The sequence below is a fragment of the Pogoniulus pusillus genome, chromosome 25 (genome assembly GCF_015220805.1).
Source record: "Pogoniulus pusillus isolate bPogPus1 chromosome 25, bPogPus1.pri, whole genome shotgun sequence".
Classification (NCBI taxonomy): Eukaryota; Metazoa; Chordata; class Aves; order Piciformes; family Lybiidae; genus Pogoniulus; species Pogoniulus pusillus.
The window spans coordinates 1,943,262-1,959,867 of NC_087288.1; the positions used below are offsets into that span (position 1 = coordinate 1,943,262).

The 16,606-nt window shown below is 50.5% G+C and overlaps 1 protein-coding gene across 1 annotated transcript in view; it reads right to left on the reverse strand.

Annotated features, from left to right (window-relative positions):
* COL9A1 (collagen type IX alpha 1 chain) overlaps positions 1–5,491 on the reverse strand; it is a 67,066-nt gene extending 61,575 nt beyond the window's left edge. The window contains exons 1-4 of the mRNA XM_064164151.1: positions 5,406–5,491; positions 4,995–5,068; positions 2,369–2,446; positions 2,091–2,223 (exon numbers count right to left, since the gene is read on the reverse strand). Of these exons, the coding sequence (XP_064020221.1) occupies positions 2,091–2,223; positions 2,369–2,446; positions 4,995–5,068; positions 5,406–5,419 (299 nt within the window). The 5' untranslated portion in view covers positions 5,420–5,491. The remainder of the gene's footprint in view (positions 1–2,090; positions 2,224–2,368; positions 2,447–4,994; positions 5,069–5,405) is intronic.
* Positions 5,492–16,606: the final 11,115 nt, after the last annotated feature.

Genomic DNA, 16,606 nt, shown 5'->3' on the forward strand with positions numbered 1-16,606 from the left:
CCGAGGTGCTCTGCAGAACTTGCTAGCTCCTGCAGCGCCTCCCAGGAGCGCCAGCATCCCAAAGCGGCAGCACTTAGAGCCACCCACGGGGACGCGTTGTGAAGGTTTTGTGCAGGCCTTTCTGAAAATCACTGGAAAGGAGCTAAGATTGTCTGGTTGGCAGCCATCCGAGCATGAGCCAGCTCAGGTGGCCAAGAAAGCCAGCAGCCCCTGGCCTGGAGCAGCAATGTGGCAGCAGGAGCAGAGACTGTGCCCCTGTGCTCGGCAATGGTGAGGCCACACCTTGAGGACAGGGCTCAGTTTTGGGGCCCCACTACAAGAAAGATACTGAGGTGCTGCAGCATGTGCAGACAAAAGCAGCAAAGGGGGTGAGGGATGTGGAGAACAGCTCTGGTGAGGAGCAGCTGAGGGATCTGGGGATGTTTGGTCTGGAGAACAGGAGATTGAAGAGAGACCTCATGGCTCCCTGCAACGTTCTGAAAGGAGGTTGAAGCCAGGTGCATGTCGTTCTCTTCCTTCTAGAGACAAGTGACAGCGTGAGAGGAAGTGGCCTGGAACTGTGACAGAGAAGGTTTAGATTGGGTATCAGGGGGGAAAAATACTACTCCTGAAAGAGTAGTCAGGCATTGGAACAGGCTGCACAGCTAGGTGGTGGAGTCACCATCCCTGCAGGTGCTCAAGAGCCATGTGGACACGGCACTTGGGGCCATGGTTCAATGGCCATGGCTTGACCAGGGACAGCTTGTGTCTATCAAGCATGCATCTCACTGGAGCCAGCTGGAGCAGGGAGTTTAAACTTTCTTACAGATTAAAATATTATCGTTCTTATAGCTCAAACTGTTTCTCAGCTGAGAAGCCTGAGCTGGATCGACATCTTCTGATGAAATGTAGATCATGTTTGCTCTCTGTGCCTGGATTCCCCTCTAGCAGCCTTGATCTGCCACTGGGATGGAAAGCAGGCATGAGTCCAACACAAGCAACCAGTTAAGCTGTAAACTAGCTTAACCAAGTAGCTAGGAAGGTAGAAGCCAGGGAGAACTGCAGCAGGCACAAGTTGTCAGTGATAACTGGACTGTAACCAAAACATTTTGCACTCCAATTATTCCTAGCAGAAAAGCAGTCCAATTAAAGGTCTTGCCAGTTAATTGCTAAGTAAAGGCATTCTTAATTGCATAAGGTGCCAGACCAGAATCCAGACTTGCCTATGTCTGGCAGAGGCATCTCTAGCCTGCTGTACTGTCACTGCTGCTTCACTGGCAGCAAGTCTGGGCTATAAAGCACAAACATGATTAGATTCCTAAGTCCTGGCTCCTCATGCAGTTTGCCTGTGACATGTTTAATAAGAGTCTTCATATTTTACAGATTAAGTACCCTTAAATCAGCCAGGAATGTGCATGGATCAGTCATCCAAAAAAGCAAAATATCATACTTAACTACAAGCAATCATCATCTAACCTCCTTCTGTGTCCTCTCTGTGCCCATGTCTGGAGAAACCTTTCCTCACTCTCCCTATCTTTTCTTCACCTCCCTATTTGTTTTCAAGTCATCAGTAAATGTTGCCTTCACTTCCTAAAGACAAATCAGCCTGAGCTGTATCATTGGTAAAAAGGAGTGGAAGGGCCCTGCTGTTACAGAACTAATCTGGAAATGGCCATGGGAGCTTTAGGTTGATCATTAGGAAATATTTCTTTGCTGCAAGAGTGGTCAGAGATTGGAATGGGCTGCTCAGGGAAGTAAGGGAGTCACCATCCCTGGTGGTGACCAAGAAGCCTGTGGACATGGCACTTCAGGATATGGTTTAATGGCTGTGGTGGTGTTGGGTTGAGAGCTGGGCTCAATGATCTTAGAGTTTTTTGCCAGTCTTAATGATTCTATGGTTTGATGGTTGCAGTGAAAATAAAACCCAACAACTTGAACTCCTCTTTCCCCTTCCTAAAGCTTTGCAAATGAGTGTGATCTAGCTGAGGACAGGAACAAGTCACAGATTCATGGATTGCATTGTGTTGGAAAGGATCCTCAAAGGTCATCTTGTCCACCCCCACCCCAATCATACTGCAAAATACATAAAGGCAAATAACAAAATGCATTACCTGGTTGGGATCCTGAAGTCTGCATTGGGTCCCAGTTTATAAGCCACTTGCAGAGAAGTGGAACCCACCACTCTCTGAATAATTCCTTGGGAAGCAGCTTTTTCTATTTGGAACTGAGAAATCAGGTCAAAGCCTATGAGAACAGGAAAAAAAATAGATCCATGCCCAGAACATTCATTTTAATTGAATTAGAGAATTGTGCAGTCACAGAGCTGAGTATAACCTGATAAAAGCTGCTGTTCAGAAAATTTCCCTGAGACCATCAGGATGTTACTTGCCTGGCAAATCATCTTGGCCAATCCTGATGGTTGGGCAGATATCAGTTCTGTGACTGGCACCCAGGATGACTGGCAGTCCTGCAACAAAAGGGTGACCTTATTAACCATGGACCTGCACATTGCCTCAGACCACCCTACAAAAAGAGTAGTGAAGTGAAGCAACTGTAAGAATATTACTAATTAGAGCTATAAATAATAATAGTTTGATCTAATAATGACTTTAAGATCATAGAATCAAGCAGGTTGGCAGAGAGCTCCAAGCTCAGCCAGCACAACCTAGCACCCAGCCCTGCCCAACCAACCAGACCATGGCACTAAGTGCCCCAGCCAGGCTTGGCTTCAACACCTCCAGCCACACAGACTCCACCACCTCCCTGGGCAGCCCATTCCAGTGCCAATCACTCTCTCTGACAATAACTTCCTAACAACATCCAGCCTAGACCTGCCCTGACACAGCTTAAGGCTGTGTCCCCTTCTTCTGTCCCTGGCTGCCTGGCAGCAGAGCCCAACCCCACCTGGCTACAGCCTCCCTGCAGGCAGCTGCAGACAGCAATGAGCTCTGCCCTGAGCCTCCTCTGCTGCAGGCTGCACACCCCCAGCTCCCTCAGCCTCTCCTCACAGGGCTGTGCTCCAGGCCCCTCACCAGCTTTGTCACCCTTCTCTGGACACATTCCAGTATCTCGACATCTCTCTTGACTTGAGGAGCTCAGTGAAGCCAAAGGGTTAAGAAAATAAGCTTCTGTTTCTAGAGAGTTCCAGTTTTAAACTTCCAACTCAACTGGTTAATTGATTCAGTCCTTTCCAAGCTTTTAAAGAGGAGTGTTGTAATAAATCTGTGGGGATTTGCTGCAGCAAAAGAAGTCCTGATGTGTAAGGAGGTTTGGGGTTGGAGCTTTGCTTGGTTTAAGCAAACTTTGCAGCACAAGAAGCCAGTTAGCTAAATCAAGTCTCCTTAGACCTAAGGCAACTCAACCCTGATGCCAATTAAAGAGGCTGTTGAGAAACCTTTGGCATCTTTCCCAACCTCTCTGTTCCCACCTTCCCCTGTGCCACCTTTGATCAGAGAAACCTTTGGCATCTTTCCTATCCTCTCTGACATTCCAGGTGTTCCCACCTTCCCCTGTGCCACCTTTGATCAGAGAATGATCACTCACAACATACAGAAAGGGAGCAAGGAGAATTCAGAGCCCTTTTCAATTCACCCAAACATGAATGTAGAAGAAATGTCTTTGAGGAAGCCCAATTTACAACTCAGTCAGAATAGTATCTGCCCAAAAGCCTTGCAACGAGCATGGAAACCTAACAGATGCCCCTAATTTAAGGAAGGAGGCAAGGAAAACAGAGAATGATTTGAAGAGTTTAAAAGTGGTGTACAAATCTGCCTGCTAATCTGGAAATCACTGGTGGAATCTGGGTGAGGAAGAATGGAGTGTGTGAGTTGGAAGGAGATGCATTTCTAACCACAGAGGACCTCTTGTGCACTGCTGAGGCTCAAGCATAAATGTGGGTTTCCTTCTGACAACACAGACTTAAAGGGAACATTCAGGTTGAAATGTTACACCTTGGAAACAGCCTCCTTCTGTATTACTTGATGAGACACGTGGCAGGCATCCAGCCATGTACAGTTCGTGCCCAGCTAATGAAACAGACCCAGTCTGTTGCCACACATCACAGTACAGCATCTAACTAGAAGCACTGAAAGAGAAGAGGAGGTTGACATCCTCTATGCCCAGGTTTTCATCCCACTTATACCCAGATTTTCAACCTTACCTTAAAAATATAATGAACAGTAAGCTGAAAATGACACACAGAAATTGTGATTTTTCCCCCCTCTTTCTCATATGGATACATCCATACATCCACCCATGGAATCACAGAATGGTCTGGATTGGAAGGGACCCCCAAAGCTCATCCAGTCCAACCCCCTCTGCAGTAAGCAGGGACACCCTCAACTAGATCAGGTTGCTCACCCTTTCATGCATCCACTCACCCACCCACCCACTCATCCATGCATCCATCCACAGAATCACAGAATCATCTGGATTGGAAGGGACCCCCAAAAGTCATCCAGTCCAACCCCCTCTGCAGTAAGCAGGGACATCCTCAACTAGATCAGGTTGCCCACCCACTCATCCATCCCCCTGTCCATCCATCAAATCATAGAATCACAGACTCATGGAATCACAGAATGGTCTGGATTGGAAGGGATCTCCAAAGGTCATTTAGTCCAATCCCCTCTGCAGTAAGCAAGGACATCCTCAACTAGATAAGGTTGCTCACCCTTTCATGCATCCACTCACTTACCCACTCATCCATCCATCCATCCACAGAATCACAGAATCATCTGGATTTGAAGGGATCCCTAAAGGTCATCCAGTCCAACCCCCTCTGCAGTAAGTAGGGGCATCCTCAACCAGATCAGGTTGCCCACCCACTCATCCATCCATCCACCCATCCATCCATCCATCCATCCATCCATCCATCCATCCATCCATCCATCCATCCACATTCTCCCCCTCTGTGGTGTCTAGGTAGAAAGGATTTTCACTTCAAATGAGCCCAGAAGAATCCTTCTGACAGTCAATATTACAGCAAGAGGAAATGCAGATGAAGTCTGTCTCCTTACTTGAATGATGCTGGATGGTGGCTGAGATGAGAGACCACAGAGAACCACACAGGTAACAGAGAGCTGCAATTTTCCTGCAGGCAGAAAGCAAACTCCAGTGTGAATCTGCAGCTGCTGACAGATGCTGTTGCTGACTTTCTCCTCAGAGCCATGTGTATTAAATGCATAACATCTCAAATTAAGGATTAACTAAGAGATGTGACAAGAACTCTTTTTGTTTTTTTTTTACCATGAGAACTTTCCCTCTTTACCTAATAACAAACCACATCAATAAAGCTCTTTCTTACTGCCACTTCCTTTGCTGGATGCTCTCACAAACCCAAACAACAAAGCCCAGCAGCTGGCAAGGACAACTCTCACTGCTCTAATCTCCTATTTACACGTTTCTCTAAATCCCATTTGTTCTCTTACCAGTTGCTTTTCATCTTCACTGCTGCCTTTCTTCACTCCTCTAGTGTGAATAGGAGGTGGATATGGTCACACTCCCTGCTCTCCTTTCATTAGTCCTGCAGGAGAGTGCAGCGCTGGGTGCCCGCAGCTCCTCCTGCCCCACGCAGGACTCGGCAGGGAGGGAGGTGCAGGCTGCTGGCTCTGTTTTAATGTGGGGAAGGGAAGGAGGTGGAGGCTGAACAGACATGTGTGTCCTGGTGGGCTCTGAGGGCGGGTCTCTGGAGCCAGCTGAATATAAAGAAGCCAAAAAAGCAAAGAGAAGGCTGCTGCTTGCACCAGAGTCAGGGCAGGGAGGATAAGAAAGCCTGAGTTCAGAGGAGCTCTGCAGGCAGATGAAAGAGGAGTCTGAGGAAGATGACGGTGACCTCTAGAAGCTTTGAGAATGAGGGAAGCCTGGTCATAGAGAGAAGGCATTTCCATCTAGTGGCAGGACTAGGGGGAATGGAGCAAAGCTGGAGGTGGGGAGATTCAGTCTGGACATGAGGAGGAAGTTGTTGAGCAGGAGAGTGGTGAGAGGCTGGAATGGGTTGCCCAGGGAGGTGGTTGAGGCCCCATGGCTGGAGGTGTTTAAGGCCAGGCTGGCTGAGGCTGTGTGCAGCCTGCTCTAGGGTAGGGTGTCCCTGGGCATGGCAGGGGGGTTGGAACTGGCTGCTCCTTGTGATCCCTTCCAACTCTGACTGGTTCTAAGTCTGCCTGATTTACTCATCAGACTGCCTCAGGAGAAGCCTGGCTGGTGGTGTCCCAGCTGATTCTTCTCAATAAAATCACAAAGAGTCTTGCTCTTCCCATGGGTGAAGCATCAATATGCCATAGACTATTGGACACTCAAAGGCTTTTAGTCATACTTCATAGATTCATAGAAGAGTTTGGGTTGGAAGGGACCCTAAAGATCATCTGGTTACAACCTGATGCCATAGGCAGGGACAACTTTTGCCTGAGCAGGATGTTCAAGGCCACATCATCCCTGGCTTTGAACACCTTCAGGCAGGGGACATCCATGACCTCCCTGGGCAACCTGTTCCAGTGTCTCACTACCCTCACTGGAAGCAACTTCTTCCTAATCTCCAGCCTAAATATGACCTCTTCCAGCTTCAATCCATTCCCTCTCATCCTATCACAAGCCTGGAGGGTTCACATGGATGTAAGAATCACAGAATCAAGCAGGTTGGAAGAGAGCTCCAAGCTCAGCCAGCCCAACCTAGCACCTAGCAGCTGAGTAATGAGCTCTCTCATTCATCCCACTTTGCTGTAGCTCAGACCCCCAGTGTTGACAGTCACAGCACTAATGTTGTTCAGAACTGGGTGGTTACTGTTAGAAAGGCAGCAGGCAGGGCACAGAGGTGGACAGTTTGCCATGCAGAGTGCCTCCTTTTAGCATATACCAAGCACGTCTTAGAATCACAGTCAGTCAGGGTTGGAAGGGACCACAAGGAGCAGACAGTTCCAACCCCCTGCTGTGGCCAGGGACACCTCACACTAGATCAGGCTGCCCACAGCCTCAGCCAGCCTGGCCTTAAACACCTCCAGGGACGAGGCTTCCACCACCTCCCTGGGCAACTCATTCCAGGCTCTCACCACCCTCATGCTGAACAACTTCTTCCTAACATCCAGGCTGAATCTACCCATTTCCAGCTTTGCTCCATTCCCCCCAGTCCTATCACTGCTTGACATACTAAAAAGTCCCTCCCCAGCTTTCTTGTAGCCCCCTTCAGATCCTGGAAGGCCATAAGAAGGTCACCTGGGAGCCTTCTCCTCTCCATACTGAACAGCCCCAACTCCCTCAGTCTCTCCTCTTGGGTGATGCTACTTCTTTCCCCCTTCATGACACAAGCACAGCCAGGGAGCCTTATGGTCTAACATTACTCAGAGATTCACTCCCTAAGCCTTGAGTGCTCAGGAAGTGCATTAATTAAATAGCACAGAAGATGATTCTCCACCAGACCTCTGCTCTTCACCTCAGGTACAATGACTTTGTTCAAACAGCAGCTCCTGAAAGGAAGGAGTGGAAGAATGGAGGAATGGAATCACCTCTGGAGCTCTTTCTTAAGTTTGCTTCCACATCTGACCTCACATTCCTCTCCTCAAATACCAGAGTCCATATTCCTGCTCCTCTGTGTAGCTTGGGTTGGAGAACATCTATTCACACAGCTGCCTGCTGAGGCTGTGCCTGGGTTGGATGGAAACAGCAAACAGAAGCTGGAGCCAGTTTCCCCTGTGGCTACAGAAAGCTTGCTCTCTGTGATGAAGAAGCCAGCAGTGGAATGACTGCAGTTAAGACTTGCAGGAGCTGCAGCCCAGCACAAACCACAGAACCCAACGTCTGGCTCAGAAGCAGCTGTTCAGTGTGGCAGAGAAGGTTTCCCGGTTCAGGCTGGGGCTGATGGCAGCTTGGGGAGGACTAAATTAAACCAACTCCTGCTGGTTATTGTTTGATTGGGCTCAAAGGAGCTCAATGTCAGGCTTGTTTCTTTGAGAAGGGTCTTTAGGAGGGAAATTTTGTCCTCTGAAAAGCACTTGTGGTGCCTGTGCAGGCAGAGAGGGCTTGAACAGAACAGAAGAGCAATTTGCTCTGCTGAACTGCCACAGTGAATGGTGGCCCAAAGGAGCCCTCAGCCTTACACCACTCTCCCACACACGGCTGGAGGGGGGAGGAGCAGCAGAGAAGACTGGAGGGATGTCACTTACTTATCTCCCAGGGAGTTCTACATCGCGTGGGTTCTTCTCAGCTCTGCCTTCAGATCCCATTTTGTAAAGAGTTAACTCTCCTGGGGGTGGTCTGAACCTGCCCCCAGCTGTAGTGGTTAGCTCACTCCCACTTTGTGTCTTAGCCCCCCATAAAACCAGAGGCATTGCTGCTTCTCTTTCTCTTTGCCCTCCCTGCCTGCCTGCCAGCAGCACCCTGGGTCCTGCTGCTCCTGCCTTTGCCACGTGGCCACCCTGCCACAAGGTGGGACAACCTCCTCCTGAATCCACCCCCATCCACTGCCACCAATCTGGTTGTATATCCATGTTGTACCTTGCTTCCCTTCCCTGTGCCTCTTTGTAGCTCCCCTTGTCTCAAATAGCTTTTATTCATTGATATTCGTTTTGCATCCTTCTTCCAAATGGAAGCCAGACTTTTCTCTGGGTGTTTTACCCCTTTTGCCTCTCTACAGCTAATTGCTTTCTTTCCAAAAGAGGGAGAGGGTAAAGCACCCTATTAGAGCATTGTCCTGTTAGCTGTTTTGGGCTCCAGGAGGCTTAAACTAGAACCACTACATTAATAAACTTCTTGCAGCCACCCTCTCTCTTCAGTTCAGAACAACAGAACTCTGCTTTATATGCTTCAGCATATCCTTAGCTCAGGTAGCAGGATTGCAGCTCCCTGCATTTGGGCAAGCCCCAGGATAAGTGCAGATCACTTTCTTCAGTGCTGTGAGGTTGTTGTTGGGCTCCAATAGCTCAAGGTAAATGGATGGCTGTCAGTGATGGCCTCTCTGAATCACAGAACCAGTCATGGTTGGAGGGGACCACAAGGAGCAGCCAGTCCCAACCCCTGCCATGCCCAGGGACACCCTACCCTAGAGCAGGCTGCACACAGCCTCAGCCAGCCTGGCCTTAAACACCTCCAGGGACAGGGCCTCAACCACCTCCCTGGGCAACCCATTCCAGCCTCTCACCACTCTCCTGCTCAACAACTTCCTCCTCACCTCCAGCCTCACTCTCCCCACCTCCACCTTTCCTCCATTCCCCCCACTCCTGGCACTCCCTCACAGCCTCAGAAGTCCCTCCCCAGCTTTTTTGTAGCCCCCTTCAGATCCTGGCAGGCCACAAGAAGGTCACCTGGGAGCCTCCTCTGCTCCAGCCTGCGCAGCCCCAACTCTTTCAGTCTGTGCTCACAGCAGAGCTGCTGCAGCCTCTCAGCATCCTCCTGGCCCTGCTCTGGACATTCTCCAGCATCTCCACAGCCCTCTTGTCCCAGGGGCTCCAGAAGTGGATGCAGGACTCCAGGTGGGGTCTCAGCAGAGTGCAGCTGAGGGAGAGAATCCCCTTCCTGGCCCTGCTGGCCACACTTCTGCTGCTGCAGCCCAGGCTCTGCCCTTCACTAATCTGAGTTAAGACAGCCTGAATCTGTGACTGGTCTCATTGACACCAGGGGCCAAACCTGCACTGGCTTAAGCTCCTTGTAATTAAACCAGCAAGAAATAATTAACCCAGCATCCACGAGTGGAGGCTAATTGGATCGACAGCAAAACCAAAATCCTTCTGAAGCCATCACTGGAATTTAGCAAACCATTTATGACCCAAGAAATGCTCACCTTCATCACACAAATGCACTCTGCTGTCCAAACTGGCAGGAATTTTGGCATGGGAGGATAAGCAGCTTTTCTTTCTGAGCTCTTGGGGGCCATGCTGCACAAAGATCACATTGCTTCTTTCCAGGAGAGGCCACTCAGAGGAACCTGGCAGCAGAGATTCACAGACTGCATTGGCTTGGAAGGGTCCTCAAAGGTCACCTTGTCCAACCCCCCTGCAGGCAGCAGGGACACCTCCAACTGGAGCAGGCTGCCCAGGAGCATGAAAAGACTGATCTTGAACATCTTCAGCAACAGGACCTCAGGAGAGGCTGAGGGACCTGGGGCTATTTAGTCTGGAGAAGAGAAGACTGAGAGGGGATTTAATCAATGTCTATAAATGTCTGAGGGCTGGGGGTCAGGAGGGGGGGACAGGCTCTGCTCACTGCTCCCTGGGACAGGACAAGCAGCAATGGATGGAAGCTGCAGCACAGCAGGTTCCAGCTCAACACAAGGGGGAACTTCTTGGCTGGAAGGGCCCCAGAGCCCTGGCACAGGCTGCCCAGAGAGGCTGTGGAGTCTCCTTCTCTGGAGCCTTTCCAGGCCTCTCTGGATTTGTTCCTGTGTGACCTGAGCTGGATTGTATGGTCCAGCTCTGACAAGGGGCTGGACTGGATGATCTCTTTGGGTCCCTTCCCACTCCTGACATCTGTGAGCCTGGGATCCCTGAGAAACCTCTTTCAGTATTTCCCAACTGTCATTGTGCAGAACTTCATCCTGATGTCCAACCTAAATCCCTCTTGCTCCCATTTCAAACCACTGTCCCTCCTCCTATCATTTCAAGCCCCTCTCCAGCCTTCCTGCCTGTCCCCTTCAGATACTGAAAGGTAATTATGAGGTCTCCTCAGATTCTTATCCCTTCAGCACAGTTCCCTTTCCAGGTGACTGTCACTGTCACAGAAACACCCAAGTTGGCAAAGCCCCTCAGGATCACCAAGTCCCACCTAGAATCCTATCCTACAAGATTCACCTTAAACCATATCCCCAAGCACCACATCCAAACCACCCTTAAACACATCCAGGCTGGGTGACTCCATCACCTCCCTGGGCAGCTCCTTCCAGTCCCTGACCACTCTCTCTGTGAAAAACTTTTTCCTAATGTCCAATCTACACCTCCCCAGCCTCAGCTTGAGGCCATTCCCCCTTGTTCTGTCTCCAGTTACCTGTGAGCAGAGCCCAGCAGCAGCCTCTCCACAATGTCCTTTCAGGTAGCTATAGACAGCACTGAAATGTCACAGCTTTGCAGTGTGTGAACTGCCCCAGTGCAACCCCCAAATTTCAGTGAATCCCTGTGGAATGACCGTGGAGAACAGACAGAGATGTTCCATGCATGTGGTCAGCCCAGCCTGCACCACAGCTCCACACCTCCTTCCCATAACAATGACTTCTGTGGAGGAGGCTTGCAGTCAGCTCTGAAAAGCAGCCTGGATTGTGGTGTCTTTCCCATTTCCATTTCTTTCTAGGTCAGAAGGTTTGTACCTTGTCTCCAGGGGTGCCAGACAGTGATTATCCCTGAATGTCACAGTCAGTGGTTCCAATTATCTCAAAGAGAGGAGAATTTATGTTTTCTAGGGGAATGGCACAAGGAGCTCCAAAGAAAAGTCAAGCAGACTTCAAGCAGAAGCATGCTTAATATTGCAAGGAAAACTGTTGTGTTTTGGCAGAAATTAGGACTCTGATCTCACTCAGCTTCCATCTGTGCTCATCTACTCGTGGCCCTGATTGTGCTGATTCCCAACAACTAAAATAACAGCAGCAAAACAGGCTCTGCCTGTTTGGGTTAGTTATTTGCTGAGCATAAAAAGCAGGGAAGGGTTTCTCTGGTGTTGCAGTAACAAAGAGGTCCAAAATCCATAATGCCATGGAGGTGAAACCCCTCCAACATCATCGAGACTCTGCAAGGCTTTTCAGCCCCAGTTCAGTAAGCCACAGTGATCTTCTTTCATCCTCTTCCTTTCTCTGCACAGTGCCTAAATCCAGAGAGACAGAGACCTGCTGGAGGGAGTCCAGAGGGGACCACGAGGATGACTGGGGGCCTGAGCATCTCCCCTGTGGAGAGAGACTGAGAGCCCTGGGGCCCTCTGGTCTGGAGAAGAGAAGGCTGAGAGGGATTTAATCAATGTCTATAAATCTCTGAGGGCTGAGGGTCAGGAGGGGGGGACAGGCTCTGCTCACTGCTCCCTGGGATAGGACAAGCAGCAATGGATGGAAGCTGCAGCACAGCAGGTTCCAGCTCAGCACAAGGGGAACTTCTTGGCTGGAAGGGTCCCAGAGCCCTGGCACAGGCTGCCCAGAGAGGCTGTGGAGTCTCCTTCTCTGGAGCCTTTCCAGGCCTCTCTGGATGTTCCTGTGTGCCCTGAGCTAGATTGTATGGTCCTGCTCTGGCAGGGGGGTTGGACTGGATGATCTCTTTGGGTCCCTTCCAACCCCTGGCATCCTGTGATCTGTGATCTCCAGAGGTCCCTTCCAACCCCTACCATTCTCTGATTCTGTGGCAGCTTCTCATAATGCTGAGCCACTTCAGGGCACGGTTTAGTGGCCATGACAGTGTTAGGTTAACCTTGATGATCAGTGTCTCTAAGTATCTGAGGGGTGGGTGTCAAGTGGCTGGGGCCAAGCTCTTTTCAGTGGCAGCAATAAGCCAAGGAGCAACAGCTACAAACTGGAACAGAGAAGGTTTCAGCTCAACATGAGGAGAAACTTCTTTAGAGTGAGGGTAATGTTTTTTCACAGAAAGAGTGGTCAGGCATTGGAATGGGCTGCCCAGGGAGGTGGTTGAGTCCTTTGATGTGTTTAAAGGTTGTTTGGATGTGGTGCTTGGGGATATGGTTTAGGGTGCACCTTGTTGGACTCGCTGATCCTGAGGGTCTTTTCCAACCAGGATGTTTCTGTGATTCTGTGACAGACTCCTGGAGCAGGCTGCCCAGAGAAGTTGTGGAGTCTCCTTCTCTGGAGGCTTTCAAACCCCACCTGGATGCATTCATAAAATCACAGAACCAGCCAGGGTTGGAAGGGACAAGGATCAGCCAGCTCCAAACCCCCTGCCATGGGCAGGGACACCTTACCCTAGAGCAGGCTGCCTGCAGCCTCATCCAGCCTGGCCTTAAGCACCTCCAGGGATGCACCTCCTGTTCAAACTACCCTAGGGCATCCTGCCTTGGCAGGGAGGTTGGGCTCAGTGATGTCTGGAGGTCCCTTCCAACCTCTAAGGTTCTGTGATTCTGCAATTAGGTTATTTTTGTTCCCCTCCCTTTTTTTAACACATAGCTGCCATGGATGGGTGTGAGAATTCCATACATAGAGACATTCCTATCTGGTTTTCATGGCAAGTCATTTGGCACTTAGATGAGATATTAGGAAAGAGTTGACTACAAGAGTGGTCAGGGACTGGCACAGGCTACCCAGGGAGGTGCTGGAGTCTCCATCCCTGGAGGTGTTCAAGTGTGTGGCCATGGCACTTGGGGGCATGGGTTAATGGCCACTGTGGGGCTGGGTTGATGGTTGGACCCAAAAGGCCTTAGAGGTCTTTCCCAATCTTAATGATTCTCAGATTCTTTCTTTGCCAGCCAGAGTTCACAGAAGCACAGAAAGGCACCTCTGGAAACTATTCAGCTCCTCTGCCAAGCAGGTCCACCTCGAGGAGGTCACAGAGGAACATATCCAGGAGGGCTTTAAATGAGGGCTGTGGAGCCTGGAGAAGAGGAGGCTCAGGGCAGAGCTCATTGCTGTCTACAACTACCTGAAGGGAGGCTGCAGCCAGGTGAGGTTGGGCTCTGCTGCCAGGCAAGCAGCACCAGAAGAAGGGGACACAGCCTCAAGTTGTGGCAGGGCAGGTCTAGGCTGGATGTGAGGAGGAAGTTGTTGGCAGAGAGAGTGATTGGCACTGGAATGGGCTGCCCAGGGAGGTGGTGGAGTCTGTGTGGCTGGAGGTGTTGCAGCCAAGCCTGGCTGGGGCACTTAGTGCCATGGTCTGGTTGGTTGGCCAGGGCTGGGTGCTAGGTTGGGCTGGTAGTGCACTTGCACTCACTCCTAACTATTGACCTCAGCAGAGTTAATGGGTGGTGACAAATGTTCTGACCAGATGTTGGTTCAGCTAAAACTAAGACAACAAGGATCTTGCTGACGTCATTCCTCTGTGTTTCCCCTCTGTGAACCAACTCCCACCCCACAGCTGGCAGCTTCTCAGCAGTGTGCTGCCAACGTGGCAGCCACTGGGTGGAAAACAGAAGGTAGATCACGGAAAGATTTGGCTTGGAAGGGACCTTTCAAGGTCATCTAGTCCAAGCCTCCTGCAAGGAACAGGGACATCTTCAACTAGCCCAGGTTGCTCAAGAGCACCAATCCCTGAATCCAAACTGAAGCTGATCTTTGACAGCCAGGACATCTCATTGCCCACATCTAGAATCACAGGATCAGTCAGGGTTGGAAGGGACCACAAGAATCAGCCAGTTCCAACCCCCCTGCCATGGGTGGGTTCTAGATCTAGGTGGCTGTTCAGGCAGAGGCTTCTGAAGGTTAAATCCTGCGTTCAGGGCCTGGGTTTCCAATTCTCTTTACTTCTGGGCACTTTCTTGCTTTTGATTCAGTGTGAGACAAAAAATCTACTTTGGATGAAGCAGGGCTGTAAGTAGTGGCAGAGTAGTGGGCAGTTAATGAACACCCTTCTCCTCACCCATGCCTTTACTCCCACTCTTAGGTCTGCTCCCAGTGCTGTCTTCAAGTGATTTATTTCATTCCCAACCCTTTTGTGATGGGCACTTACATTGGATCCCCAGCCTGACGTGCTTCAAGCCCCCTCCTTGTGCTGGCTGTAGTACAAAATGAAACCCTAGCTCCATGAAAATGCTTGGGAGTTCTGCTGCCAGGCTCTTTAATGACCATTTTCAAAGCAGAAGGTAGGTTATTAGTGGAGTCCCACTGAGGCTTGTGCAAAGACCTGCGTCATTCAGAAGAGCCACAAATGCCTGCAGGGAGGCCTGGGCATAATGGGGAGGTGACATCTGCAGGGACAAGGAAGTTACCTGAGCAGGAAAAATGACAGCTGAGCTTGCTCATTGTGGGAAGGTCTTGGAATACCTGGTCAGAACTCCAGAGAAGCAGAAGTAATTCATAGAATCACAGAACGTTATGGGTTGGGAGAGTCCTCTGGAGATCAGCAAGCCCAACCTCTTCCCAGAGCAGGATCACCCAGAGTCAATCACTCAGGGACACAGCCAGGTGGGTTTGGGATGTCTCCAGAGGAGACTCTACAACCTCTCTGGGCAGCCTGTTCCAGGGCTTCAGCATAGTTACAGTAGAGAAGTTCTCCCTCGTGTTGAGGTAGATCTTCCTGTGTGCCAGTTGGTGTCCATTGTGCTTTGTCTTATCACTGGACAGCACAGAAAAGGGCCTGGAACATTCTTCTTGCACCCCACCCCTCAGATACTTAGAGACATTGATCAGATCCCCTCTCAGCCTCCTCCAGACTTACCAGCCCCAGGGCTCTCAGCCTTTCCTCATCAGATGCTCCAGTCCCTTCAGCATCCTTGCAGCCTCCTTGGGACACTCTCTAGTGTATACAGAATCATAGAATCAGTCAGGGTTGGAATGGACCACAAGGACCATCTAGTTCTAGGCTGCCTGCCATGGGCAGGGACACCTCACACTACATCAGCCTGTCCAGAGCCTCATCCAGCCTGGCCTTAAACACCTCCAGGACTGCATCCAGGAGGGGTTTGAAAGGCTCCAGAGAAGACTCCATAACCTCTCTGGGCAGCCTGTTCCAGACTCTCACCACCCTCATACTGACAAACTTCTTCCTCAGATCCAGTCTAACCTTGCTCTCTCTCAGATTACAACCATTCTCTCTTCTCCACAACCTCTCTGGGCAGCCTGCTCCAGGGCTCTGCCACCCTCACTGTAAGGAAGTTTGGGTGAGGCTGAGCTGACACCTTCTGCACTCCAGGTTGTAGCCAAATTCCAATGCCTCCGATGCCAAAGACATTCCTCCCCAGTCTATGTGATCTCACCTGGGCTGTGCAGACTCTGCTGCAGCCCCACTGGAAAGCAGCCAGCAGCTGCAGAGACTTACAGCATGCTTTAAATAGCTGAGAGGCAAAGGCACATGCTCAGGGGGAAGGCAGCAGCACAAAGGACTAGCAGTGGGTGAGGACTTCTGCTGCTTCTAGGTCAATGCTCGGAGTCAAGCCTTGCTCAGAGCTACACAAAGGTTGTTACTACCTTGTGGCTGCTGGTCCATGTGAATTAATGCTCACAGGCCAGCCCTTGGCAAGCAAACATCCTGCTGCAAAATCATTCTCCCTTCTAAGAGCACTAAGGATTAGCTGGATGTGGAAAGTTAACTACCTTGTGTCCTCTAACCAACCTGAAACCAGGAGATGGGGGAGAGGGAGCAAGCAGCTGCTTGCTGCCCTGGCACTATCAGCTCAGAGGACTCCACAAGAATCATAGAATCAGCCAGGTTGGAAGAGAGCTCCAAGCTCATCCAGCCCAACCTAACATCCAGCCCTGGCCAAGCAACCAGACCATGGCACTAAGTGTCCCAGCCAGGCTTGGCTTCAACACCTCCAGCCACACAGACTCCACCACCTCCCTGGGCAGCCCATTCCAATGCCAATCACTCTCTCTGACAACAACTTCCTAACAACATCCAGCCTAGACCTGCCCTGGCACAGCCTGAGACTGTGTCCCCTTGTTCTGGAATGCCAAACCAGAGTCTTTCCAGTTCTCGTAGAGTCATGGTAAGATCACAGGTACCTCCCTGGGCAACCAATTCCAGCCTCTCACCACTCTCCTGCTCCTCACCTCCAGCCTCACTCTCCCCACCTC